The 25,888-nt window shown below is 35.9% G+C and overlaps 2 protein-coding genes and 1 long non-coding RNA gene across 3 annotated transcripts in view; 1 reads left to right on the top strand and 2 right to left on the bottom strand.

Annotated features, from left to right (window-relative positions):
* The window catches only part of LOC136851505 (uncharacterized), a 48,703-nt gene extending 23,115 nt beyond the window's left edge, over positions 1–25,588 (top strand). The window contains exon 3 of the long non-coding RNA XR_010856899.1: positions 25,362–25,588. This is a non-coding gene — a long non-coding RNA (uncharacterized lncRNA). The remainder of the gene's footprint in view (positions 1–25,361) is intronic.
* On the bottom strand, positions 588–13,835 carry LOC136851504 (axoneme-associated protein mst101(2)-like). Its single transcript, XM_067125640.1, has 6 exons — positions 13,707–13,835; positions 13,197–13,328; positions 11,059–11,184; positions 6,975–7,232; positions 6,398–6,655; positions 588–2,160 (listed from the first exon to the last, which is right to left on the bottom strand). The coding sequence occupies exons 1-6, from the start codon at positions 13,819–13,821 to the stop codon at positions 989–991; spliced, it is 2,061 nt and encodes a 686-aa protein (XP_066981741.1). The 5' UTR covers positions 13,822–13,835; the 3' UTR covers positions 588–988.
* LOC136850946 (tenascin-like) lies at positions 15,078–25,094 on the bottom strand. Its single transcript, XM_067124927.1, has 14 exons — positions 24,980–25,094; positions 24,481–24,612; positions 23,788–23,919; positions 23,251–23,379; positions 22,740–22,877; positions 22,261–22,392; positions 20,549–20,677; positions 20,016–20,144; positions 19,484–19,612; positions 18,953–19,081; positions 18,437–18,565; positions 17,930–18,061; positions 16,285–16,421; positions 15,078–15,125 (listed from the first exon to the last, which is right to left on the bottom strand). Exons 1-14 carry the CDS (start codon positions 25,092–25,094, stop codon positions 15,078–15,080), a joined length of 1,740 nt encoding a protein of 579 aa, XP_066981028.1.
* Positions 25,589–25,888: the final 300 nt, after the last annotated feature.

Genomic DNA, 25,888 nt, shown 5'->3' with positions numbered 1-25,888 from the left:
TTACTTCCTTCCATATTAGTTTGTGGGAATGCTTTCCTCCCATCCCAGTTTACTGGGAGTGCCTTCCTTCCCATATCAGTTTTGTGGGAATGCCTTCCTCCCCTTTTAGTTTACTGGGAGTGCCTTTTTCTCATTTCATTTTACTCAGAATACCTTTCTTCCATCTCTGTTAACTGAGTGAATAGGAGTGCATGAATTCCCATAGCTGCACAGCACCCAGCTACAAGGAGACTTTTTCATGTACTTTTAAGAGGAATTGCATTACTGCTAACACTGAAACAATAACTAAAATGAAGTTTATATAAATTTTTAAAATTTTGTACCTCTAAATTTTCAGCTTTATTTTTTTCAGGAAACGCACTTACACCATTTTGTAATTCATGGCATTTTCAAACATAATTTTATCATTGCATGTAATACTCTAGGAGCTTTCACTTTCTTAGTAGCCTTATTCCATGTCATTTCACATTATTCAGCTTAGTATTTATGATTTGTTCCCTTAGCTAATATTTTCTAGCTGATAAGAGTTCATATAATAAGTTTTTCACATGATATAGGAAATGAAAACTTTTTATTTTTCAGATGCATTTACTAGAGCTATTCACACTAAAACAAAAAGATTAAATTAACAGTTTAAATTAACAAATAAAATAAATACACATCACACTTCAACAGACAAGAATCAGCATCATAACACACAACAAAAATGTAAGCTGGAGAGATAACTAACCAGAGTAAAACACATTACTATATTTATGGCATATTAAGACATTAGGAAAAGCAATTTCTAAATATTTTACTTAATTCATCTAAATACTAAATCTTTAATGAGGGGAAGATTCACTGTTCTTGGCTGTAGTCTTAGTCATGCAGTTTTTCTTTTCTGTCATCTTGCTCTCCTGACGAGGTTGTTCCTCCCCTCAGTTGTATCAGCTCTTATTTTCCTTCCTTTCCATCTTCTTTTTGCCTCTAATTCAGTTGAATGAAATTATGTCGAAGGTGTAGCATTTTTCTTTACCTTCTCGTCATTGTTTCTCTTTGTGTCAGTTTTTCCTTTTTCCTTTGGACCTTCAAGGTCATTTTTTTGTCCTCGAATGTTGTTCTTTTTACCAGTTGCACCCTTCTTATGACCATTTGTGCGTTTCTTTTTACCAGCTATGCTTTTTTTACCACTACTGCCATTCTTTTTACCTTGAGGAATCTTCTTTTTACTCCTGGTGACCATTGTTCCTTCTTGGTTTTTCTTTATGTCCTTAGGGCCCTTCTTTTTGCCCTTAGGGCCCTTCTCTTTGCCTTTCAGGCCCTTCTCTTTACCTTTCAGGCCCTTTTTACCTTTCAGGCCCTTTTTACCTTTGAGGCCCTTTTTACCTTTGGGGCTCTTTTTGCCTTTGGGGCTCTTCTTGCCATGAAGGCCCTTCTTTTTTCCTCCAAGGCCCTTCCTTTTGCCTTTAATGGCCTTTTTGCCTTCAAGACCCTTCCTTTTGCCTTTAAGGGCCTTTTTGCCTTTAAGGGCCTTTTTGCCTTTAAGGGCCTTTTTGCCTTTAAGGGCCTTTTTGCCTTTAAGGCTATTCTCTTTTCCTCCAGGATCCTTATTTTTACCTTCAAGGTTCTTCTTTTTTCCTCCAAGGCTATTCTTTTTTCCTTTAAGACCATTCTTTTTGCCTTTAAGTCCCTTCTTTTTTCCTTTAAGACCATTCTTTTTGCCTTTAAGACCATTCTTTTTGCCTTTAAGGCCCTTCTTTTTGCCTTTAAGGCCCTTCATTTTGCCTTTAAGGCCCTTCATTTTGCCTTTAAGGCCCTTCATTTTGCCTTTAAGACCCTTCTTTTTGCTTTTAAGACCCTTCTTTTTGCTTTTAAGACCCTTTTTGCCTTTAAGATCCTTCTTTTTGCCTTTAAGATCCTTCTTTTTGCCTTTAAGATCCTTCTTTTTGCCTTTAAGACCCTTCTTTTTGCCTTTAAGACCCTTCGTTTTGCCTTTAAGACCCTCCTTTTTGCCTTTAAGTCCCTGTTCTTTACCTCTTCTCCCTGCTGCTTCATTTCCTACAGTTTTTCCACTCTTCTTGCCTTTGACATTCTTTTTATTTTCTTTCATTCGTAAAGAAGCCTCTTCAGTAGTATTCGTCACACTTCCCTTGTTATCTGCATCGTACCGGACTACACCTGTAATTACAACAAATATCTTGAGTTAATTTCCTTACTTGTAAGTATATACCAATGACAGAAAACACACTATCACCAATAAATTGGAGAGAACAAGATTACAAACATTGTCTGTGCCTTGAAAATATTATATAAAGTAATTTGGTAATGGTAAAATGTTTCTCCTATGATGGTCACTTCCAAAAAGACACTCTTTGCAGATTTGCAAATATTAAACAGTAATTCACACTACCAGATAAAGAATTGCTATGTTTCATTTTGGAGTCATCTTTGGCAATATGAAAATGTTCGCCTCTCCTTAAAACTATAAACTATACTGTTTTATTAAACCTTGCTGAGGAGTTGGTACTGAATATATGTTTAATATAAGATACATCTTAGTTATAATTGCTTTAATGACATGTGCTTCCAGGTTCAAAGTGTTATATATGAAACTTAACTTGTTACAGTAACTATAAAAGCAGTTTTGGTTGCTTTGGATGTGGTTGTTCTACTTACAGGCCTATCCTGACCCATACAGTGAAACCAAGTTGAAGCTTACACTAATAATGGCTTTTTAAAGCAATAATAAGCAAGTTTTCAAAATGTAATAGTTCATTAAATAAAATAAAGTGACTAAATTACCATAACTTTCCAAAGAAGACTACATTGTGGAATCTAACAAAATTAATGCTGACATGGTGCAAAACACAGGCACGAACACAAGAAGCCTGGACACGGGAAACAAAGGTATGAATTCCCTGCTGAAATAGCAAAGACTGCAGAGGAAAAAGTCTTTGAATGATCTCAGTGATAATATTATTGTCAAAAAAGGGATATTATCACTTGGGGAATTTATCGATAAGATGATGCTCCTGGATGCTGTTGACATCTATGATTTATCATATTCCAGCAGAGGTAGAACACATCTGAAGAATGTGGCCTTCTGTATGTACAGAAACCCTTTCTCTACAGTACCTAGCATTCTTATACGGTATCAGTTTGTATGTCTATTACATACTGTCATTGTACAGTGGGAGTGCTGGTTTTGACAAAGCTGAACCTCACGTCCTAAAGACATCATATCCGAAAGACATCACCTCTTGTTGACCTGACCCGGGTCTCTTTTGAGGCTAGCATCTACTTCATTGTGTATCTGGTGTGAAACACTTGCAATAACAACTTATTTTCAAAGCCAATAATTTGATTCAACGAAAATGAATCAGTGGTTAAATGAGTAGTCATTCACAAGGAAAATATAATTCTATATCTTTTTTCTTATCCTCGTATTAGCAAAAAATTTCAGGACTACTGATTCCAGGGTTTATGAAGCCCATTTTACTCAGGCGTCATGACCATTCCGAGGGTCAGTGGAATGGCCCTGTGTATTAGACAATGTTTCTCCATGTCTCATATACCACTGTATGAGTGTGGATGTCTTAAAATAAAAGTGGTTAAAGGCTGTGGAAAACTAATAAATCTTCGTGAATTTGGTAGCTATAGGAAACCAGATTTAGATGACATTTTATGGCTGCTTGCTTACGAAAATGGCAGCAGTTCAGGAAGCTGTCACCAAGGTTTGTTTCATTTTTGTTGGTGCTTACAATGCTCATCACAGTGAATGGCTGAGCTCAGTTACTGCCACAGTTAATCATGGTGTTGCTGCTTCAGATTTTTCCATTACCTCTGGTTGTGAGAAGTTAATAAATGAACCCACACACCAATCTGGCAGCCATCTGGATTGCTATTATGAAGTAGGTTCACCGGTGGATTCATCTGAGCGTTGTTTGATTAAAAGTTAATGAGGAGATTGATCAGATTGTTCCTGATTTTAGCCTTTCAAGAAAGGTATACAGTACTTTAAACCCCAGGCCAATTTGAATGGTATTCGTGATCTTAAGCTCAGGTCGAGTGATATTTATCAAAGCCTGAATAGTACTGAGTGTTTAAATGATCACCTTAAGACTATCATTCAGAGAAGAATTCCTTCAAAAATTTTCAAGTTTCATCTTAAAGTTAAGCCATGGTTTGATGCTGCATGTAAGCTTGCCTACCATGAAAATCAAGCAGCTTATCACATATGGAGTAACAGTCAGACTTTTTATGGCACAGTTTCATTGAGCTCAGAAGTCAGACTCAGGTTGTTGATGGGAGAGCTTAGAAAGCTTATAATGAGGGTGTGAAGATCTTGATCTCCAGTGGTGATGACCAACAGTAGTGGTGTGCCCTCAAGTCATCACTCTTTGGAGTTGATTCAAGCATGCCTTCCCTTCTAAGAGCTGATGGAACTGTAGTATATTGCCCTAAACAGAAGGCAAGAACTTTTGGCCCATGTCTTTTTGAGCAAAAAATGTGGTGAGTTCTTGGTGTTGTCTTAGTCATGCTTTCCAGAGGCTAAACTGTGCTCAATGGCTTTCAGGTCTAGAGAAGTCAAAACTTTGCTTCTGGGCTTAGAAAGTTATGGCAACCATAGACCGTACCAGGATCTTTCCCATCTTTTTCAAAAAGACTGCTGCTGATTTCATTGCTCCTAAGATCACTACTAGTTGGACTTCCAAGTTTTCCTTCTGTCTGGAGGAAGGAAAGCATTGCTGCATTACCTAAGGGACTAATTTCTCCCTCATGCCCTTCAAAATATAGGCCGATTTCAGTTTCACATGTTTGGGCTTTGTAAAGGTGTTGGTACGTGTGACGCACTCTTGTCTATATCTATAGCCATAAAGAGTTCTCTTGATGAGGGCAACCTTTGACTGTGTGAGTCATGGCACACTAATCTACAAGCTAAGATTATTGGGGTTTGGTGGATCTTTATTAGTATTTTAAATAAATTTTTGATAGGCAGAACCCAAAGGGCCTGTGTTGATGGCCAGTATAGTAACTATAGTATGGCCAGTATAGTAACTATAGTAATGTCATTTCAGGTGTTTCTCAAGGTATTGTTTTTGGACCTTTGCTATTTATTATCTACACTAGTGACATGTGGCAAGGTATGGAGAACAAACTGATTGCCTTTTCCAATTGTGTTACCCTGATAAGAATTTGACTTTTGAGCATATATGCAATATTTGTTCCTCAGTTTTTCAAAAAGTTGGTATCTTCCAGAAATGTTTTACATTGTTTCAGGATGAAGCTATTATATCTAATGGTTTTAACTTTTCTTTCTTCCTTGTCTGGAGTACTCTTCCCCACTGTGGTATTAGAGTGCTAATTCTCATCTGAAACTCTTGGGTAGAGTTATGTCATTGGTCAAGTTTATTTTGCCAGCTCCTAATGTTGACTTGTGGTATAGAGATCAAGTGAATTCTATTATGTATCATGCATAAAATTTTCATTGATAAACATCATCTGCACTTTTCTTTGCCTGACATAGCTATTTTTGTTCACAACGCTAGGCAGGCTGCTGCTGCAATGTGTTGTTTTCTAGTATCAGGTTTCATACTCATTTTGCGAGGGGTTTTATCTTGGCTACAACTAAAATGTGTAATAGTTTGCACAGTGGAGTTGTAGAATCATCTGATCTCCTAATATTTAAGCTAGCTAACGTCTCCTGAGTTTCAGTTGTATTGGTTTCATTTTCTATTCCCACATTTATTTATTTATCACGTTTTCTATAACCTGTCTCTCTCTTTGCATTGTGATTTCCCTTTGGAGCCCTCTTGGGTTCATTTTCTGTTGCCTATACAGGCAGTACCCGGGTTACGATGGGTCTGGCTAACGACGTTCCGAGGTTTTGACCTTTTCAAATATATTCATCAGAAATTATTTCCTGGTTAACGACGCATGCTCCAGGGTTATGACGCCAATCCGACAGAAGAAATATGGCTACGAAACGGAAGAATAATCAAAATCTGAGTTTTTTATGCAAAACAATAAAAATGCAGTTGACATCGTTTTTAATACACCCACATCATTAAAAGTAAGGTTTTCTTAGGATTTTTGTCGATTTTCGACAATTTTTCGGCTTACGACGATTTTCGGCTTACAACGCGGCGTAGGAACGGAACCCCCATCGTAAACTGGGGACTGCTTGTATCCATAAAGGTTTTCAGCTAAAGATTAAAGAAAGAAAAAGTTCCTCTACATGTATCTATGCTGTGCCCTCCATTTTTCTTAAATACTGTCGCAAATCACAGCTTGTTTGTTTTTTTCCTCATACTCTCGGTTTAATTGTTCATATACAATAGCATGTGTATGTATTTGATGAAAACAAGGAATACACATTATAGATAGGTAACAAGAAAACTGACAAATGACTTACCCAAGCAACAGCCGCACCCAGGATCGCACAAGTGCTCCATGAAATCTCCACCTGAACATTCATGCTCCTGGCAACAAGTACCTCCCTCCTTCTTGCATTTATTTGTAATCGGACAAACTCCTTTCTGTTTAATGCAGCACTTGCAATTCCCTATACAACCTTTGCTAATTTCAGTTTCATCTTTACGACAATGCGATTTACATAAGCCTCCTCTTTTTGAGCATTTCTTCTTAGGGCTGCATGATGGTGGTCCTCCAGCTGGTATTGAGAAAAGTATGGAAAGTAAATTTTCTCCATCATCTATTGTTGTTACATCTACCTTCTAATAAAGTAGAACAATCATATACTGTAATGCACTCTAATTTTTGCAGAGCCAAGAGCTGCAATGTAATAATAGCAGTGTAATAATTTAGCAAGTAATAATTTTGGTGTAGTAAATAATATGATCCTATCCTCACAAAACATGTTTGTTTATTGCCAATAACTATATTTCTGATGCCTGTAAAAGCAGCCAGTCAGCCTTTCATGAGCATATATATGTATTGCATGTAAAAACTTTAGCTGAAATAATACTTACTTATACAACAACCACATCCTTTGCCACCTTTGCAGTATTTCTTCGTAAATTTACCACCCTTGCAGCTTTCTTTACCACTGCAGTATCCACCCTTCTTAGTACATTTATGAGATGATGGACAAGTTAATGCTTTATAGCAACATTTGCAATTTTTGCCTTTGCATCCTTTGGGTAACTCCTTTTCCTTGCCTTTACACTTAGACTTGCATTTTCCATATACTTTCTTACATTTTGATTTGGGTTTACATTCAGATGGACCTGGAATAGTTTTAAAGTGCAATAATGAAATGAATTCATTCATAAGATTCATTCCATATACTTTCTTACATTTTGATTTGGGTTTACATTCAGATGGACCTGGAATAGTTTTAAAGTGCAATAATGAAATGAATTCATTCATAAGATTCATCACATTGTGTATATGATGAAACAGGACAGTTCCACTTACTGAATAAACGTGGGAGATGACTTGGCTTTATTATAATATAAAACATTAACCATGAGAATCCTTTCAGACTTGTAATGAGGACGAAAACTTTTAAGAGTCCACTATACCTACTTATTACAGTTATCTTTTATCATATAATTACCTCCTGTGATGCAGCATCCACAGCCTTTTTCACAATATTTCTCTGAAAATTGTCCGTTTTTACACTGTTCTTTGTTCCCACAAAAACCACCTTTCTTAGTGCATTTTGTAGTGGATGTGCACGATTCTATCAACAAGGAAATAAAATGTTAACATTTTAATAATTTACTGGAGTTTAAGATTTAGTAAAATTTAGTAAAATAGAATTAAAGCTTGTATAAATTGTGAACTTGTGCTGTTTTGACTAATTTGATATGAAATACTTACTTATAAACCACCAGCCAGTGGGGAGACAAGCCAGTCCAACTTGCTGCCAGTCTTAAGCCCAGATAAATGGCAAGAGTTGCTGCCTGGTCTAGCCAATCGAGTATGAAAACAGTGGCAAAAACTAAGTAATGAATCTCGAGTCAATAATGGAATACAATAGGGCTAGGGCATACCCCGTAAGCGACGCTCTGCAGTATCCCATGACAGCAATGAGAAATATGCAAAGGGTACCACAGAAGTCACGGCGGCTAAGGAAGTTAGTGAGGAGAAAGGATTCGAAAAAGAAAGGAAAGATGAGAATTGGAAATTAGAAGGTTGGTAGCCTCACAGGAAAGGGAAGATAGTTGGCTGATGTCATGCAGAGAAGGGAAATTATGATTCTGTGTATATAAGAGACTAAATGGAAGGGGAAAAGTGCAAGGAAGCTTGGAGAAGGATATAAAGTTTACTAGATAGGTGAAGATACAAGGAGATATGGGGTAGGAATTATTCTCCATCCAGATCTGCAGGAGAATGTCACAGAGGTCCAGATATCAGTGACAGGGTCATGGGGCTTAAACTTTTCGAAAGATAAGAGAGTATGGCATATCATCTCAACATACGCCCCTCAACAAGGGAGTAGTGAAGGAAAGGAGGAATTTAGAGGTAAATTAGAAGAAATATATATAGAAAGAATTCCAAGAAGTGAACTATTAGTGTTATCTGGAGACATGTATGCCCATGTAGGTGAGAGTTCTGATGGCTTTGAAGGAAGACATGGAGGAGGAGCTTTTTGGAAGAAGAAACCAGGAAGGTGATAGATTGTTGGAATTAGCAGAAGCTATGAATCTGGTAGTCTTTGAATACACAGTTTGAGAAAAGGAGAAGTTATCAGGTAACATACAAAAGTGGACAAAATGAGACAAACTGATTATGTTTTGGTTAAGAAGGAAGACAAGAAAATCATTATGGATTGTAAGGCTATTCGAAATGAATCTATTGTAGCTCAACATAAACTGGTGGGAGCAGATTTTAGGATGAAAGCAATAAGGAAAAGAAAAGCACCAGCCAGGAATAGGAGGATCAAAACTTGGAAGCTGAAGGGGAAGGCAAGCGAGTTCAGAAGTAAAGTGGAAAGAGCCAGAGAAGAGAGAAACGTAAATGGAATGTCAGAATCGCCTGAAGAGATATGGGATGACATGAAAGAGATTGTGGTTCCAGCAGCAGCAGAGGTGTGTGGGAGGACAAGTGGTAAGCAGCAACAGGAAAGAGAAACATGGTGGTGGAATCAAGAGGTTCAAACAGCTGTGAAGGAAAAGAGCTAGAAGAGGATGGGAAGAAGATAACAACTACCAAACAAGAGAGGAGTATAGATGGACAAAGCGGGAAACAAAGGGAATGGTAGCGACTGCAAAGGGAGAAGCCAAGAGAGAGTGGTATGAGATGATGGGAACACCAGAGGGAGAAAAGATAATCTACAAGAATTGCAGAAGCAAAAAGAAATGACAGGCAGGATGTATGAAAGGCAGGAATTAGGATGTAGGAAAGGAAGGAATTATTAAAGATGAAAATGGAAACATCTTAATTGAGGAAGAAGAGGTCAGTAGAAGATGGAAAGAATATTTTTCAAAACTATTAAACAATGAGAGTGAGTCTGAAGAACTGGAAAATGCTCCTCCAGCAAACATCAGAGAGAGTGGCGTTGAGAATGCTGTAAAGAAAGGAAAAATAAATAAAGCTGCAGGAAAATCAGAGGTAACAATAGAAATGATTAAAGCTTTGGGAAATCTAGGCAAAGAGTGGGTGCCCACACTATTGGAAAAGATCTTGGATGTAGAGGAAATGCCAAGGGACTGGAACGATAGTCGGATGATTAAAATGTATAAACAAAAAGGAAACATGTTAAACTGTGGGAACTACAGAGTAATAAAGCTTTTGAGCATGTATTCAAGTTACTAGAAAGAATAGTAGAAGGAAGGTTGAGAGATTTGATAGATATGCAATAGCAGCAGTTTGGGTTTATGAAAGGAAAGAGGACAGTGGATGCCATTTTTATAGTAAGACAAGTCCAAGAGAAGTATTTGGAAGGAAACAGGCGAGTTACATGTGTTTTGTGGATCTTGAAAAGGTGTATGACAGGGTACCAAGAAGAGTAGTTTATTGGTGTTTGAGAAAAAGAGGAGTACCAGAGAAGTTGTTAATGTTAGTGAAGATGATGTATGAGGGAGCAAGAATCACTGTGCAGACAAAGTATGGGGAGACTGAGGCATTCCTTGTGGAGGTTGGCCTCCATCAGGGATCAGCTCTGAGTCTATTATTGTTCCTCGTCATTATAGACACTTTGACGTCAGAATTAAGGAACACCGAAGAACTGTGGGAACTGATGTTTGCTGATGGTTTAGTCATTACAGCAGACACAAGAAGAAGAACTGCAAGAAAGGTTTTTAGCATGGAAAGGAGCCCTAGAAAAGAAAGGATTGAAAGTGAACATTGGAAAGACAGAGCTAATGATTAGTAGTAAAGAAGGACATGAAGAAATAAACATTCACGTGGAAGATGGTTCAGTGCTAAAACAGAACAGTGAGTTTAACTACTTAGGATCAATAATAACAGAGGAGGGAGGTGCCGAGAAAGCAGTGAGACAGACTGAGAGAAGTGTGGCAAAAATGGAGGGTAAGTAATTGGAGTTGTTTAGACAAGAAAATGCCACTAAGACTCGAAATGAAGATTTATAAGACAGTTGTCAGGCTCATACTATTATGTGGGGCAGAGACTTGGGCACTGCGGAGGAAAGAGGAGGGACTGTTGGAAAGAACCGAGATGAGGATGGTGAGATGGATTGCTGGAATATCACTACTTGAAAGGAGGGAGAATCAAGATATAACAAGAATGTGTGGTATATGTAATGTAAAGAAGAAGGCTATGGCAGCTCGTCTGAGATACTATGGCCATGTAATAAGAATAGAGGAGGTGGAACCAATCAAGAGAGCTGAGAATATGCCAGTGATGGGGAGGAGGAGTGCGGGGCAGCAGCGGATCAAATGGATGGATGTGGTGAGGAAGAATATGGGTGAGATGGGACTGGAGGAGGAAGGTGCAAGGAATAGAAATAGGTGGAGAAAGTTGACTCGAGCGGCCAACCCTGCTATACAGTGAGACTAATAAGGTTGAAAGAAGAAGAAGAAGACCTGCTTATATATAATCTGTAATGAAGAGTGAATCAGTCTAAAGAAACACGATTCAACTAACTTTTAGGCACACAGCATTTACAGTCTTGTCCAGAGCAGTATGTGTCCGTTTCATCTTCATTTGGAGAACATTCCCTCTTCCTGCAAGTCCCACCAGCTACCAAGCACTCAGATGATGGTGGACAGGCTGAAATTTTTAATTTTAACGGGTTAAAATGTCTGAATTTGCAGTGCCATTGTGTTGAATCTTATTAAATTCCCAGATCTCATAGTATTCTAATTTCTTCCAAAATGGAAAGCTTGACCCGAGTCTGAAATACTGACATGACCAGCTTCACTTTTGAATACTGAATAGCATATACACACCATCAAGTGGCAGCACATTTCAGGTTTTCAATCTCCAGACTAGTGAAACTGTGTCATCTACACAAGTCTTGGTAGTGGAATACCAACTGTACTGTAACTATAGGTCATGTCTGCTGTCCTTGATGTTGTCTCACTCTGCCTGTCCTACCTGCAGCCTCATTTGTACCCATAACCATTGGCTGCTTCTGCTGCTGACTTGAAGATGACTAGTAAGGGTGTGCAGTTCCTCCACTCTAGTTGCCTGCTGCGTCCAATTTTTGGCCTGGGTCCACCCCTGCCTTTGTATCTTCTGCTCTTTCCAAGTGCCTCAGTCTAAATGTCCTTAGCCAACTGCTTTTGATCAGCCCTCTCCTGATCACACTGGTGTGAATTCACGCTTAGATAGGTGAAAGGAAGCTTCCTGCTGACTTGAACTTGAGAGGGTAAGTCAGTGTCCTCTTTACATAATAGTGATTGATCCCTTTCTGGTGACTGTCCCTTCCAGCAGTTCCTGCTGCTCTTTATTGGATGATGTACCAACTGGGGCCAGTTCTCTGGACATTACAAAACTTGTCTCAGTACCCATGGGAAAGATCTGTTCCCTGGTCTTTCACTGATTTTACTCTCTTCTACTTTTCTGGCACATCTGCATTCAGGATGAGTTTCACCTTCATTCACATTATTGGATTCCTTCTTGATGAATATAGTAGGTATCAGAAGATTTTTTCCGCAATCCCTCACCATAATTCTCGAACAAGTTTGGTTGCAATTAGTCTGCCCAGAAGTCACCCATTTATGTGGGTTAGTGGAACTGAGGTCAGAGGAAAGGCTCTTCACTGGGCCATTCATCCATCCTCTCTTTAGAATGTTTGTCTGTTGTCTATTTCTAAGCTGGGATGCCTTTCTAAATGCAAGATGTGGTAACTAGGGAGAAGTTTACCTTGACAGTATCTATTGAAACAATATTCTGCATGGATAGAGGATCACCAAACAAGGGTATTTAGTCAGTGCCCAATAAAAATCGTCCTATTGTACAGCTTTAACTTTCCCTCCATAATCTCAACACCAAACGCTAACAGAAAAGTTTTCAGTGAGTTTATTTCCTTCAATTATTAACAAGTGGACTCCAACCTTGTTGCAGCAGGTGGATTTCCATCTTAACCTTTAGACCCCAAAAAGCCACAATCATAATCTTGTTCAAAACTGATGCACAGGTTTTAAAAGTCATGGGAGTTGTCAATTTGACCATCAACTTCCCTATCAGCAGACAAGCCCTTTGGAGAAAATTGGAAGTATAGTATTTGGTTCAAGAACTTCCAGTTTTCATATCCAAAGTTAGTTTGTTCACCTGGCTAAATCATTCCAAGTCATCATTAAATCGTCCTGTCCTGCTGGGGAGTGTGATAGATGTTTTCTCAATGGTACACACATATCACAGAAACCCTTTACTGAAGATGCTTCTACTTCACCCCTGGGACTTTCAACCTCCACAATGCCGAGAAAATTTTCTTACAATGGAGTGTGTCAGCTTGCTTTTATGAACCTGAAAGCTTCACTGTCAGAGACTGCATCCTCACTTCACGGGGATTCTGGTTTCCTTGAATGCTAGGTTCATCCTAAGACAATTTTTTCTCATTTGTTTGAAATTTATTTGTTGACAAATGTATAAACCTTTGAATTCTGCACTATAAAAAGCATAATATTTGTCAGTTATGCTACATGACTATTTCAGTACTTTCTACCTGGTAAATGATTTAAAATATTATAAAACTGATTTTCCTTTAAGTATATAATAAATATACCTCGAAAGCAGCCAGCGAATCATTTGTACATACAACAAAACATGATACTAACCATCTTCAGGAGCACAACACACGCACCCTGTGCCAGAACATCCGTCAGCAATTACTTTTTCATTTTCCATACAATGACTCTTGCTGCTACATTTACCTCCAGAGTATGTGCATACTTCCAACTCCGTACACTCTGTACAGGAAATGCAAGTCAGTTTTTTTCTACATTATACATGATAAGATAAATTACTGACTGTACTCATAAGTATTAAAAATATTTTTTATTTTATAGAATAATTCTACACCAAAACAGTCTTCAGCAGATTTTAATTAACATAGGGATAAGATTTTCAGCATAGAAAATAAGTCCTGAACATTACCAAAAGAAGATTAATTCCTTTTTCAGTAGTCTAAAGATACTGTATATATTTCCTGAGAGAGAGAGAGAGAGAGAGAGAGAGAGAGAGAGAGAGAGAGAGAGAGAGAGAGAGAGAGAGAGAGAGAGAGAGAGAGAGAGGGCTACCTGTTATATTGGATTCTCAGTTTTTAAAACTCTTCCAGTTAAACAAACCTGGTTTAGGAACACAACATCTACAATCAGGACCACCACACCCCCATTCCGCCTCTACTTCTGTATCGTGTTTGCACTGGCTCTTGGTACAGTATCCTTTATTTTGGGAACACATACCTGAGTCATGGCATCCTGTAAAATTCAGAATTATATTTGAAAAATAACATCAAATTACTAGAAAATTTGTCGTGTCATTAATGTATCCACTTGTGTTAGCTAACATTTTCAGTCAAATATGGAAGTGATTTGAGTGATTTGGAGGCATATTAAACAAAATGACTTTTTAAAACTGTCATTTTTATTTTGAAATTAATTTGTCTGAAACATAATAATCTTGAACTTTGAATACACTGTTTGTGTAGAAAACTGCGTTTATGTCAACTTAATACACAACAAAAGTAAATTTCATTCCATATGCCCACTCAACAACGTAGGTTTTAGGTAGATGTGGCGATACGCTTCGATAGCTCTCGATTGGCTGAAATCAAGGTTTCCCATATCGTAGGCTTACTGTGATAAAAAGGCAAACTATTTCTTGAATAGTGTACACCTGAATGCTTATATATACAAAGAAACCTCACTCCTTATATAGATTATAAATGCCTGTTTATTTCGATAATATAACAATACAGGCACACGAAAGAAGAGCTTGTATCAGATAGTCCACGCAGATCAAACACAAAAGAACAATGGCTGTCTCGGGTAGGGAAAGGAACAGCCGGTGTAACATTGAATGTAAGGCAGGAAATTTCAGCTAATGCATGTCAGTAGTGTTGCAGTTTTCTTTTCAGAATACATTGCATATTTATGTAGTTTTTCTTAGCATACACATCATCATAATGGCTAAGCGACTGGGCAGGTTTAGGAGATCTCTATTACTTCCTATCATCCTTTGTGTGCTGATAACATACATAAAAGGCTGGCCTAGATACGGTATACATATTTTTGTCACTGTTAGGGCTTGGAATGATACTTTGATAGAACGAATAAATAAAGGTTACAAAGATATAAGTAATTTGTATAAATAAAATGAATAAAATGAATGTGTGCTTAAAAGAGGGCCATTAAAATAAAATATCTGGCATATCAAAAGCATTGGCATAGCTTCATTGGTCCATGCTTCATGGTCTAGCAGTAAACAATATTAAAGGTTATTGTTCAGTTTGAGGACATTGGTATCATAACAAAGCTCTTCGTTCGTGTGTGTTTGCTTTTTTTGATACAAGGTCATGCCTTTGTTATTGAAACAGGTTTATGATTTATATATATTTTCTTTTTCTCTGAGTACATAAAGGTATTGTATATATATTTTGAATGACCTACTATTTTGGAAGTTAAAAAATCTTGACCACATCCTCCTTCAATCTCCTTCTAAATCAGATTACACTTCATGCTACAGTAGAACATAGGTTTGGCATCCTGTAAAAGCCGAGTTATATTTGAAAATTAAAATAGAATTAGTAGAAAATATGCCATGTCATTAAACTCTTGAGCTAACATCACGAATATCAAGTGATTTAAATTATTTGGAGGCGTATTACACACACTGACTTTTTAACTGCCATTTATATTTTGAAATTTGTCTGCAACATAATAATCTTGATCTTGACTGTTTCTTAGAAAACTCAGTCAACTAATTTGACAAAAGTCAATTTCATTCCATCTGCCCACTCAGTAATGTAGGTTTTAGGTAGATGTGACTGAAATTTCCCATTTAGTAGGCTTACTGTGATAAAAAGGTAAATTATTTCTTGAATAGTACACCTGAATGCTTATATATGCAAAGAAACCTCACTCCTTATATAGATTACAAACATGCCTGTTTATTTCGATAATATAACAATACAAGCACATGAAAGAAGAGCTTGTATCAGATAGTCCACACAGATCAAAACAAAAAAGCAAGTCTCAGGTAGGGAATGGAACAGCCGGCGTAACATTGAATGTAGGTTTCAGTTAATGAATATTTTGTTAGTAGCATTGCAGTTTTCTTTTCAGAATACATTGCATGTTTATGTAATTTTCTTAGCATCATAATGGCTAAGCGACTGGGCAGGTTTAGGAGTATTTTGCCAGATAACCTGTGTGAAATCTCTTTTACTTCCTATCGTCCTCTGTGTGCTGCTAACATACATAAGAGGCTGGCCTAGATACGGTATACTGTACATATTTTTGTTACTGTTAGGGCTTGGAATGATACTTTGATAGAATGAATAAATGAAGGCTACAAAGATATAAGTAATTTTTACTGAAATAAAATGAATGTGTGCTTAAAAGAGGGCCATTTAAATAAAATATCTGGCAAGTCAAAAGCATTGGCTTAGCTTCATTGGTCCATGAGAGCAATAAACAAGAGGTTATTGTTCAGTTTGAGGACATTGGTATCATAACAAAGTTGTTTTTATATGCATGCCATGAAACTGTACATAAGTTTTGAATGATAAGAAAATCTTGAACAGTTTTGTAAATTCGTGTGTGTTTAGCTTTTTATTTTGGCTTTGTTATTGTTACAAATTGTCAGGTTTATGATTTATATATATTTTCTTTTTCTCTGACTACTCATAAAGTTAATACAAACCTGTTTTATAACTCTCCCAGCACAGCATCTACAGCCAGGACCACATCCTCCTTCAATCTCTTCTTCTAAATCTTGATTACACTGGCTCTTGCTACAGTGTCCTCCTTTTTGGGAACACACACCTGAGTCTTGGCATCCTGTAAAATTACGAGTTATATTTCAAAATTAAAACAGAATTAGTAGAAAATTTGCCATGTCATTAATGTACCCACTTGTGTTAGCTAACACTTTCAGTCAAATATGCAAGTGATTTAAATTATTTGGAGGTATATTAAACAAACTGACTGTTTTAAACTGCCATTTTTATTTTGAAATTTGTCTGAAACATAATAATCTTGATCTTGAATACACTGTTTCTGTAGAAAACTGAGTTTATGTCAACTTAATACACGACAAAAGTCAATTTCATTCCATCTGCCCACTCAGTAATGTAGGTTTTAGGTAGATGTGACTGAAATCAATTTTTCCCATTTCGTAGGGTTACTGTGATAAAAAGGTAAACTATTTCTTGAATACCTGCATGCTTATATATACTGCACAAAGAAACCTCAATCCTTATATAGATTATAAATATGCCTGTTCATTTCGATAATATATCAATACAAGCACATGAAAGAAGATCTTGTATCAGATAGTCCACACAGATCTAACACAAACAATGGCTGTCTCGGGTAGGGAAAGGAACAGCCGCCGTAACGTTGAATGTAAGGCAGGAAATTTCAGTTAATGCATGTCAGTAGTATTGCAGTTTTCTTTTCAGAATACATTGCATGCTTACATAATTTTTCTTGAGCATACAAATCATCATAATAGGTAAGCGATTAGGCAGGTTTAGGAGTATTTTGCCAAATAAATTATTGAGCAAAAGTTTGAAGTCTCCTTTAGTCCCAGTCATCCTTTGTGTGCAGTTTTTACAGAAATGAATGAATGTGTGCTTAAAAGAGGGCCATTAAAATAAAATATCTGGCAAATCTAAAGCATAGGCATGGCTTCATTGGTCCATGGTTCATGTTCTAGCGATAAATGATATTAAAAGTTTTTGTTCAGTTTAAGGACAAAGATATTTCTTTGATAGAAAAGAAAGTTATTTTTATATGCATGCAAGGAAACTCTACATAAAACAAAGTTTGAATTATAAGAAAATCTTGTGACTTGAACAGTTTGTGAGCATCGGTCTAAGTTTAGCCTGGGGAAACTCTTGAGATAAATCATAATTATTAAAAGCAAATCGTTCATTTGTGTTTGTGCTTTGCAGAATATTTGATACAAGCTCGTTTTTTGTGCGCTTGTTACTGATACAAATTGGCAGATTTATGATTATAAAAGGAGGGAGGGTTCTTTGTATATGTAAATATTCAAATATATTATTGAAGAAATTGTTTAATATTTATCAAAAGAAGCCAACAATATCAGAAGCGTTCACTGTCAGCCAATCACTGCCACCCATGCGCATGTTCCTTATCTTCACCCCAGGGGTGGACAGATGAAATGAAACCCACTACAGTATAGTTCAAAGCTTTTGTACCTTGTTAAATGGTTTATAAATTATCCTAAAAATTGCTTTTTCTTCACATTATGAAATGAACGCACCTCGAAAGTAACTAGAGAATAATTATAGCACTTACAAATGAAATAAGATACTAACCATCATCAGGAGCACAACACACGCACCCTTTGCCAGAACATCCATCTGCAATAACTTTTTCATTTCCTTTACAAGAACCGCTGCTGCTGCATTTGCCTCCCTCATATGTGCATGGGTACAACTCCTCACATACTTTAAAGGAAATAAAAACCAATTTTTTTCCATATTGTAAGAAAAAATATTTAATATACTACTGTACTATGCATAAATTGTTTGTTAGAATAATTCTACACTAAACCACCAGCCTTCAACAGATGTTAATTAATACAAATTTGAAATTATCAACACAGAAAATAAGTCCTGAACATTACCAAGAAAATGTCAAATATCTCTTAATATTTCCTTCTTTCAGTAATCCTGAAGGGACTGCATATATTTGAGAGAGAGAGAGAGAGAGAGAGAGAGAGAGAGAGAGAGAGAGAGAGAGAGAGAGAGAGAGAGAGAGAGAGAGAGATCTTCTTACTATATTGGATTCTCATTTTTTAAAACTCTTCCAGTTAAACACACCTGGCTTAGGAGCACAGCATCTACAGTCTGGGCCACATCCTCCTTCAATCTCCACTTCTGAATCATAATTACACTGGCTTTTGGTACAGTACCCTTGATTTTGGGAACAGTTACCCGAGTCTTGGCATCCTGTAATATTCAGAATTATATTTGAAAAGTAAAACAAAATAATGAGAAACATTGTCATGTCATTCATGCAAACCAATTCTTTTCCATATTATATGTATAAATTTTGTATTTTAGAATCATTCTACACTAAACCACCAGCCTTCAACAGATGTTAATTAATACAAATTTGAAATTATCAACACAGAAAATAAGTCCTGAACATTACCAAGAAAATATCAAATATCTCTTAATATTTCCTTCTTTCAGTAATCTTGAAGGGACTGCATATATTTCTGAGAGAGAGAGAGAGAGAGAGAGAGAGAGAGAGAGAGAGAGAGAGAGAGAGAGAGAGAGATCTTCCTACTATATTGGATTCTCATTTTTTAAAACTCTTCCAGTTAAACACACCTGGCTTAGGAGCACAGCATCTACAGTCTGGGCCACATCCTCCTTCAATCTCCACTTCTGAATCATAATTACACTGGCTTTTGGTACAGTACCCTTGATTTTGGGAACAGTTACCCGAGTCTTGGCATCCTATAATATTCAGAATTATATTTGAAAAGTAAAACAAAATAATGAGAAACATTGTCATGTCATTAATGCAAACCAATTCTTTTCCATATTATATGTATAAATTTTGTATTTTAGAATCATTCTACACTAAACCATGGCTTCAAGCAGATGTTTAATACAAATTTGAAATTATCAACACAGAAAATAAGTCCTAACATTACCAAGAAAATGTCAAATATCTCTTAAATATTTCCTCCTTTCAGTAATCTTGAAGGGACTGCATATTTATTAGAGAGAGAGAGAGAGAGAGAGAGAGAGAGAGAGAGAGAGAGAGAGAGAGAGAGAGAGAGAGAGAGAGAGAGAGAGAGAGCTCTTCCTACTATATTGGATTCTCATTTTTAAAACTCTTCCAGTTAAACACACCTGGCTTAGGAGCACAGCATCTACAGTCTGGGCCACATCCTCCTTCAATCTCCACTTCTGAATCATAATTACACTGGCTTTTGGTACAGTACCCTTGATTTTGGGAACAGTTACCCGAGTCTTGGCATCCTGTAATATTCAGAATTATATTTGAAAAGTAAAACAAAATAATGAGAAACATTGTCATGTCATTAATGCAAACCAATTCTTTTCCATATTATATGTATAAATTTTGTATTTTAGAATCATTCTACACTAAACCATCAGCCTTCAACAGATGTTAATTAATGCAAATTTGAAATTATCAACACAGAAAATAAGTCCTGAACATTACCAAGAAAATGTCAAATATCTCTTAATATTTCCTCCTTTCAGTAATCTTGAAGGGACTGCATATATTTCTGAGAGAGAGAGAGAGAGAGAGAGAGAGAGAGAGAGAGAGAGAGAGAGAGAGAGAGAGAGAGAGAGAGAGAGAGAGATCTTCCTACTATATTGGATTCTCATTTTTTAAAACTCTTCCAGTTAAACACACCTGGCTTAGGAGCACAGCATCTACAGTCTGGGCCACATCCTCCTTCAATCTCCACTTCTGAATCATAATTACACTGGCTTTTGGTACAGTACCCTTGATTTTGGGAACAGTTACCCGAGTCTTGGCATCCTGTAATATTCAGAATTATATTTGAAAAATAAAACAAAATAATGAGAAACATTGTCATGTCATTAATGCAAACCAATTCTTTTCCATATTATATGTATAAATTTTGTATTTTAGAATAATTCTACACCGAAACATTGGCTTCTAGCAGATGTTAATACAAGCATGAAATTTTCAGCTCAGAAAATGGGTCCTAAGCATTACCAAGAAAAGGTCAAATATCTCTTTAAATATTTTCTCTTTCTCTGAGTAATCTTGAAGGGATTGCATATTTATTAGAGAGAGAGAGAGAGAGAGAGAGAGAGAGAGAGAGAGAGAGAGAGAGAGAGAGAGAGAGAGAGAGAGAGAGAGCGCTCTGCCTACTATTTTGGATTCTCAGTTTTTAAAACTCTTCCAGTTAAACACACCTGGCTTAGGAGCACAGCATCTACAACCAGCACCACATCCTCCTTCAACCTCTTCTTCTGAATCATAATTACATTGGCTCTTTGTGCAGTATCCTCCTTTTTGGGAACACATACCTGAGTCTGGGCATTCTGTAATATTCAGAATTATATTTGAAAAATAAAATGAAATTATGAGAAACATTGTCATGTCATTAATGCAAACCAGTTTTTTTTCATATGAAGAATCTGAAAATAATCAATTAAAACAGATAAAACCCAGTGTTGGGAAATGGAGCTCGTCATATCAAAGAGAGGGGCATACACAATTAATTCTGCCGAGCCTTCCAATAGGTCATACTCGTCTGACACACGAAACCTAATGAATAATCCACATGGCTCTGCTCTTGAATGCTCAGCATTCAAAGTAATTATGACAATTAAACATGTATTGTGTAAATGCCCAAAATATAACCAGAAAAGATTATCAAGTTTTGGAAAGAAGTCAGTCACGGAAATTTTTCAGATTCTTCAATATTTTCAATTAAACTGCAGTGAACCCCCCGTATTTGCGGGGGATGCGTCCCCCCCCCACAAATAGCTAAAATCCGCGAATACTTAATACCTCTCAAAAAACACTTAGAACTGCCCATTTTGATAGTTTAAACACAGAAAAACCCTGTAAAAATGCATATACCTGAGTATTTTGGTAGTTTTATCACAAAAAGTGCGTTTATTCATGAAAATTATATGAAAACACAGTAATTAGTGAATATTTCTCAGTGAAAAATACCGCAAATGGGCGAATTATCCGCGAGTAATGGCTAGATATGTTCCACAGAGAAACCCGCGAATGCGTGAATCCGCTAATCATGAGAACGCGAATACGGGGGTTTACTGTATATTTAATTTTTATGAAGAATTACAATTTTATTGACCAAATATAAAAATTGAAAATTAAAATATACAAATCCTCTGGATTTGTATGAACTATTTAAGAGATACAAATTTTTTAAATTTTATCAAATTTATCCTGATTTTTACCGTTGTTAGGATTTTTCTGAGTGTTGTGTATATGTAAACATGTAATGTATTTGTTGTGTGCGTGCATAACAGTGTAAAAGAAGCGATGTTTATAGTGCATATATATTTGAAATTTCATTTTCATTCATCAAAGCACTTAAAGTATACCTTAGTTTAACCAGACCAGTGAGCTGATTAACAGCTCTCCTAGGGCTAGCCCGAAGGATTAGACTTATTTACGTGGCTAAGAACCAATTGGTTACCTAGCAACAGGACTTACAGCTTATTGTGGAATCTGAACCACATTATACCGAGAAATGAATTTCTATCACCAGAAATAAATTCCTCTAATTCTTCACTGGCCGGCCAGAGAATCTGAATGACCTTATCAACCCCAGTACTAATATTCCATTCCAATCCTTTGGGACACCCCTATGAGAGCTGATAATCAGCTCAGTGGTCTGGTAAAACTATTTTAACAATAATAATTTCCATGTTGTAAGAAAAAATATTTCCTGTACTACTTACATGTATAATTTTGTATTTTAGAATAATTCTACACTAAAACATTGGCCTTCAACAGTTATTACAAGCATGAAATTTTGAGCACAGAAAATAAGTCCTACACATTGCATATATTTTTGAGAGAGAGAGAGAGAGATCTACCTACTATACAGGATTCTAAGTTATAAAACTCTTCCAGTTGAACAAACCTGGCTTAGGAGCACAGCATATACAATCTGGACCGTCACATGCCCCGTCAATCATTATTTCTGTATAATAATTGCACTGGCTCTTGCTACAGTATCCCCCTTTTTGGGAACAGATACCTGAGTCATGACATCCTGTAATCAGAATTATATTTAAAAAATAAAAAAAAAAATCAAGAGAAAACTGTCAGACCAACGTAAAAGTGATTTGAATTGTTTGCAGGCTCACTCAAAAAAATGACTTTTAACAACTTTTATTTTAGACATTTTACTGCATGAAAACAGAAACAAACTTTGAATATATTCAGCAGAGTAAAAAACCAGAATTTTTGTCAGTTAGCTACATGACTATTTCTGGGGGTTTCTACCTAGTTAAGTAGTTTATAATACAGTACAGTACTTTAAAACTGTTCTATCTTTGTATTATGAAACAGGTAAACCCTGACATTGCCTAGAGAATCAGTCATACACACAGTACTAACCGTCATCAAGATTAGGAGCACAACATATGCAGTGTTTACCAGAGCACCCCTCTGCAACAGCTCTTTCACTTCCCCTACAGTGACTGCTTCTGCTACATTTGCCTTTTGCTTGTGTGCATGGGTCCAGCTCCACACACACTAAGTAGAAAATGCAAATAATTTTTTTCCTATCTTGTAAGAAAGAATATTTAACAGCAGAAGGTATCATTTGTGTTGTGGAATAATTTTACACCTAAGCATAACGTTGAAAGATGTTAATTAATACAAGTATGAAATTTTCAGCACAGAAAATAAGTACTGAACGTTACCAAGAAAACATTAAACATCTTTGGGTATAATTCATCTTACAGTAGTCTTAAAGGGATTATATATATTTCTGTGAGAGAGAGAGAGAGAGAGAGAGAGAGAGAGAGAGAGAGAGAGAGAGAGAGAGAGAGAGAGAGAGAGAGAGAGAGAGCTCTGCCTGCTATTTTAGAATCTCATTTTTTCAAATATGACCATTGAAACAAACCTGGTTTACGAGCACAACATCTACAATCAGGACCACATCCCCCTTCAATCTCTTCTTCTGAATCATAATTACACTGGCTCTTGCGACAGTATCCTCCTCCTTGGGAACACAAACCTGAGTCTTGGCATCCTGAAAAATTCAGAATTGTAATTGAAAAATGAAGAAAAATAAGATAAAAATTGTCGTATCAGTAATGTTCTGACTTGTGGTAGTTAACACTTTTCAGTCAAATATAGATGTAATTTAAATTAACTCTAGGTTTACTTAAAAAAGCCTTTTGAATTGGCAGTTTTATTTATAACATTTATTTGATGAAGAAGTAAACATCCTAAACTCTGAGCATATTCTTTACTGCAAATCACAGAATTTTTCTCATATTAGGTACATGACTATTTCAGAGCTTTTGTATCTTGTTGAAAGGTTCGTAATATTCCAAAACTGGTGTTCCTTTTTATTATGAAATGAGTACACCTTAAATAATAATAATGACAATAATAATTTGTTAAATTTACAAATAAAACGATATACTGTACTAACCATCATCAGGAGCACAACACACACAATCTTTCCCAGAACATCCATGTTCAATGACTCTTTCATTTTCCCCACATTGACCGCTGTTGATGCATTTGCCTCCTGCATCTTTGCATAGGTCCAACTTCTCACACTCTGTTGGGGAAATTCAAATAAATTTTTTTCTATGTTACATGAAATAAAACATTAGCCTTCAACAAAAGTTAATTAATAAAGGCATGAAATTTTCAGAGTACCAAAAGATGATTTTATTTCCTTTTTCTTTCAGTTGTCTTGAAGGGACTGTATACAAATGAATAAAAAATTATAAGATAAAAATAAATAAATGAAAATTAAAATAAATAAAAATAAATAGATAAACAGTTACAGTATATGTGAATTCCCCCCTTCCTCTCTCTTTCTTATTTTTCTGTTTACTAATATTAACCCAAAAATGTTGTGCGACGCTGGTAAAAATTAAATGGTGATGAGAGAGAAGTACCTTAAAATAGAACGTCTACAAACGTGGGATTTTGACACTGGTATAGAATGCAATAAAAATTAAAAAGTTTAAAGAAAAATACATGTAGAAACAAAAATCATTAAAAATAAAAAATTAAGATAAATATACATATGAAATGTATATACTTCTGTGAGAGAGAGAGAGAACGAGCGAGCTTTACCCACTATAATGAAAAATTTTCCAGCTAAACAAACCTAGTTTTGGAACACAGCATCTACAGTTAGGACCATTACATCCTCCTTCAATCTCTTCTTCTGAATCATAATTACACTGGCTCTTGCTGCAGTATCCTCCTTTTTGGAAGCACACACCTGAGTCTTGGCATTCTGAAAAATTCAGAATTATAATTGAAAAATGAAACAAAATTAAGATAAAAATTGTCATATTACTAAAGATTCCATTTGTGTTAGTTAACACTTTCAGTCAAATACTGCACAACAGTGATTTAAATTACGCACAGGTTTATTAAAATATTACATTTAAGCTATCATTTCCATTTTAGATATATCATAACATAAAATATTGAAGAATAATAATATAAAATGGTACTATTATATCAATATTAAAAAATTTTAAATCTACAGTACTGAAGTATTATACAGAAATTGTACACAAATGTCTATAAAATAGAGAGAGAGAGAATATACTAAGATTATTGTATTATTTTTTCAAACTTTGACCACTTAAACAAACCTTTCAGAGGTGCACAGCATCTACATCCTAGTCCATCACAGCCATTAATAATCTCTAGTTCTGTAACAGGATTGCACTGGCCCTTGCTGCAATATCCTCCATTCTGGATGCACATATTCGTGGTGGTGCATCCTGTACAATTGAAAAGATACATTTGAAAGTGGAAAAATGCATTTTCAAACAATGTTACTATATAATTAAAACATACATGGGTCTTATGATTTAATGAACTGTAGTTTAAATTAATTCATGAATTATTATACATATAAAAATATTTGTACACCAATGTAGTCTGTGAGAGAGAATATATTTCTGTGAGACAGAGCTACTATATTGAATTTCTAGTTGTTAAAATTTTACTAATAAAACAAACCTGTTTTAGGAACACAGCATCTACAACCAGGACCACATCCTCCTTCAATCTCTTCTTCTGAATCATAATTACACTGGCTCTTGCTACAATGTCCTCCATTTTGGGAACACATACCTGAGTCTTGGCATTCTGAAAAATTTAGGTTTATCATGGAAAAATAAAACAAAATTAAAATAAATATTGTCATATCACTGTTTTCACTTGAGTTAGTCAACACTTTCAGTCAAATACAGAAGTGATTTAAATCATGTAGAGGTTCATTAAAAGTATGACTTTTATGTTATCATTTTCATTTTAGATATTTATTTTATGACAAAAAATACTAAACAATTACATTATCAAATGGTATTATGATGTCAGTATGCAAAACAAATTTTACAGCTACTGAAGTATTATGGAAATTGTTCACAAATGTCTATAAAACAGAAAGTGAGAGAATATACTAAGATTACTGTATTCTGTTCTCAAACTTTGACCACTCAAACAAACCTTTCAAAGGTGCACAGCATATACATCCTAGACCATCACAGCCATTA

The sequence above is a fragment of the Macrobrachium rosenbergii genome, chromosome 23 (genome assembly GCF_040412425.1).
Source record: "Macrobrachium rosenbergii isolate ZJJX-2024 chromosome 23, ASM4041242v1, whole genome shotgun sequence".
Lineage (NCBI taxonomy): Eukaryota > Metazoa > Arthropoda > Malacostraca > Decapoda > Palaemonidae > Macrobrachium > Macrobrachium rosenbergii.
Note: the sequence above shows the minus strand (reverse complement) of the source record. Positions and strands in the feature narration are given on the sequence as shown.

What these genes read in the sequence shown, in the direction of transcription:
- LOC136851504 (XM_067125640.1), bottom strand. Translation starts at nt 13,821, where the DNA reads ATGTGTTCCCAAAATAAAGGATACTGTACCAAGAGCCAGTGCAAACAC. An exon ending in TAAATGCTGTGTGCCTAAAA is followed by an intron (nt 7,233 to 11,058) that starts GTTAGTTGAATC and finishes AAACTATTCCAG; the next exon opens with GTCCATCTGAATGTAAACCC. An exon ending in AGGATGTGGTTGTTGTATAA is followed by an intron (nt 6,656 to 6,974) that starts GTAAGTATTATT and finishes TCTCAATACCAG; the next exon opens with CTGGAGGACCACCATCATGC.
- LOC136850946 (XM_067124927.1), bottom strand. Translation starts at nt 25,094, where the DNA reads ATGTGCATCCAGAATGGAGGATATTGCAGCAAGGGCCAGTGCAATCCT. An exon ending in ATGTTGTGCTCGTAAACCAG is followed by an intron (nt 22,878 to 23,250) that starts GTTTGTTTCAAT and finishes TTTTCTACTTAG; the next exon opens with TGTGTGTGGAGCTGGACCCA. An exon ending in ATGCTGTGCTCCTAAGCCAG is followed by an intron (nt 20,145 to 20,548) that starts GTGTGTTTAACT and finishes TGAATATTACAG; the next exon opens with GATGCCAAGACTCGGGTAAC.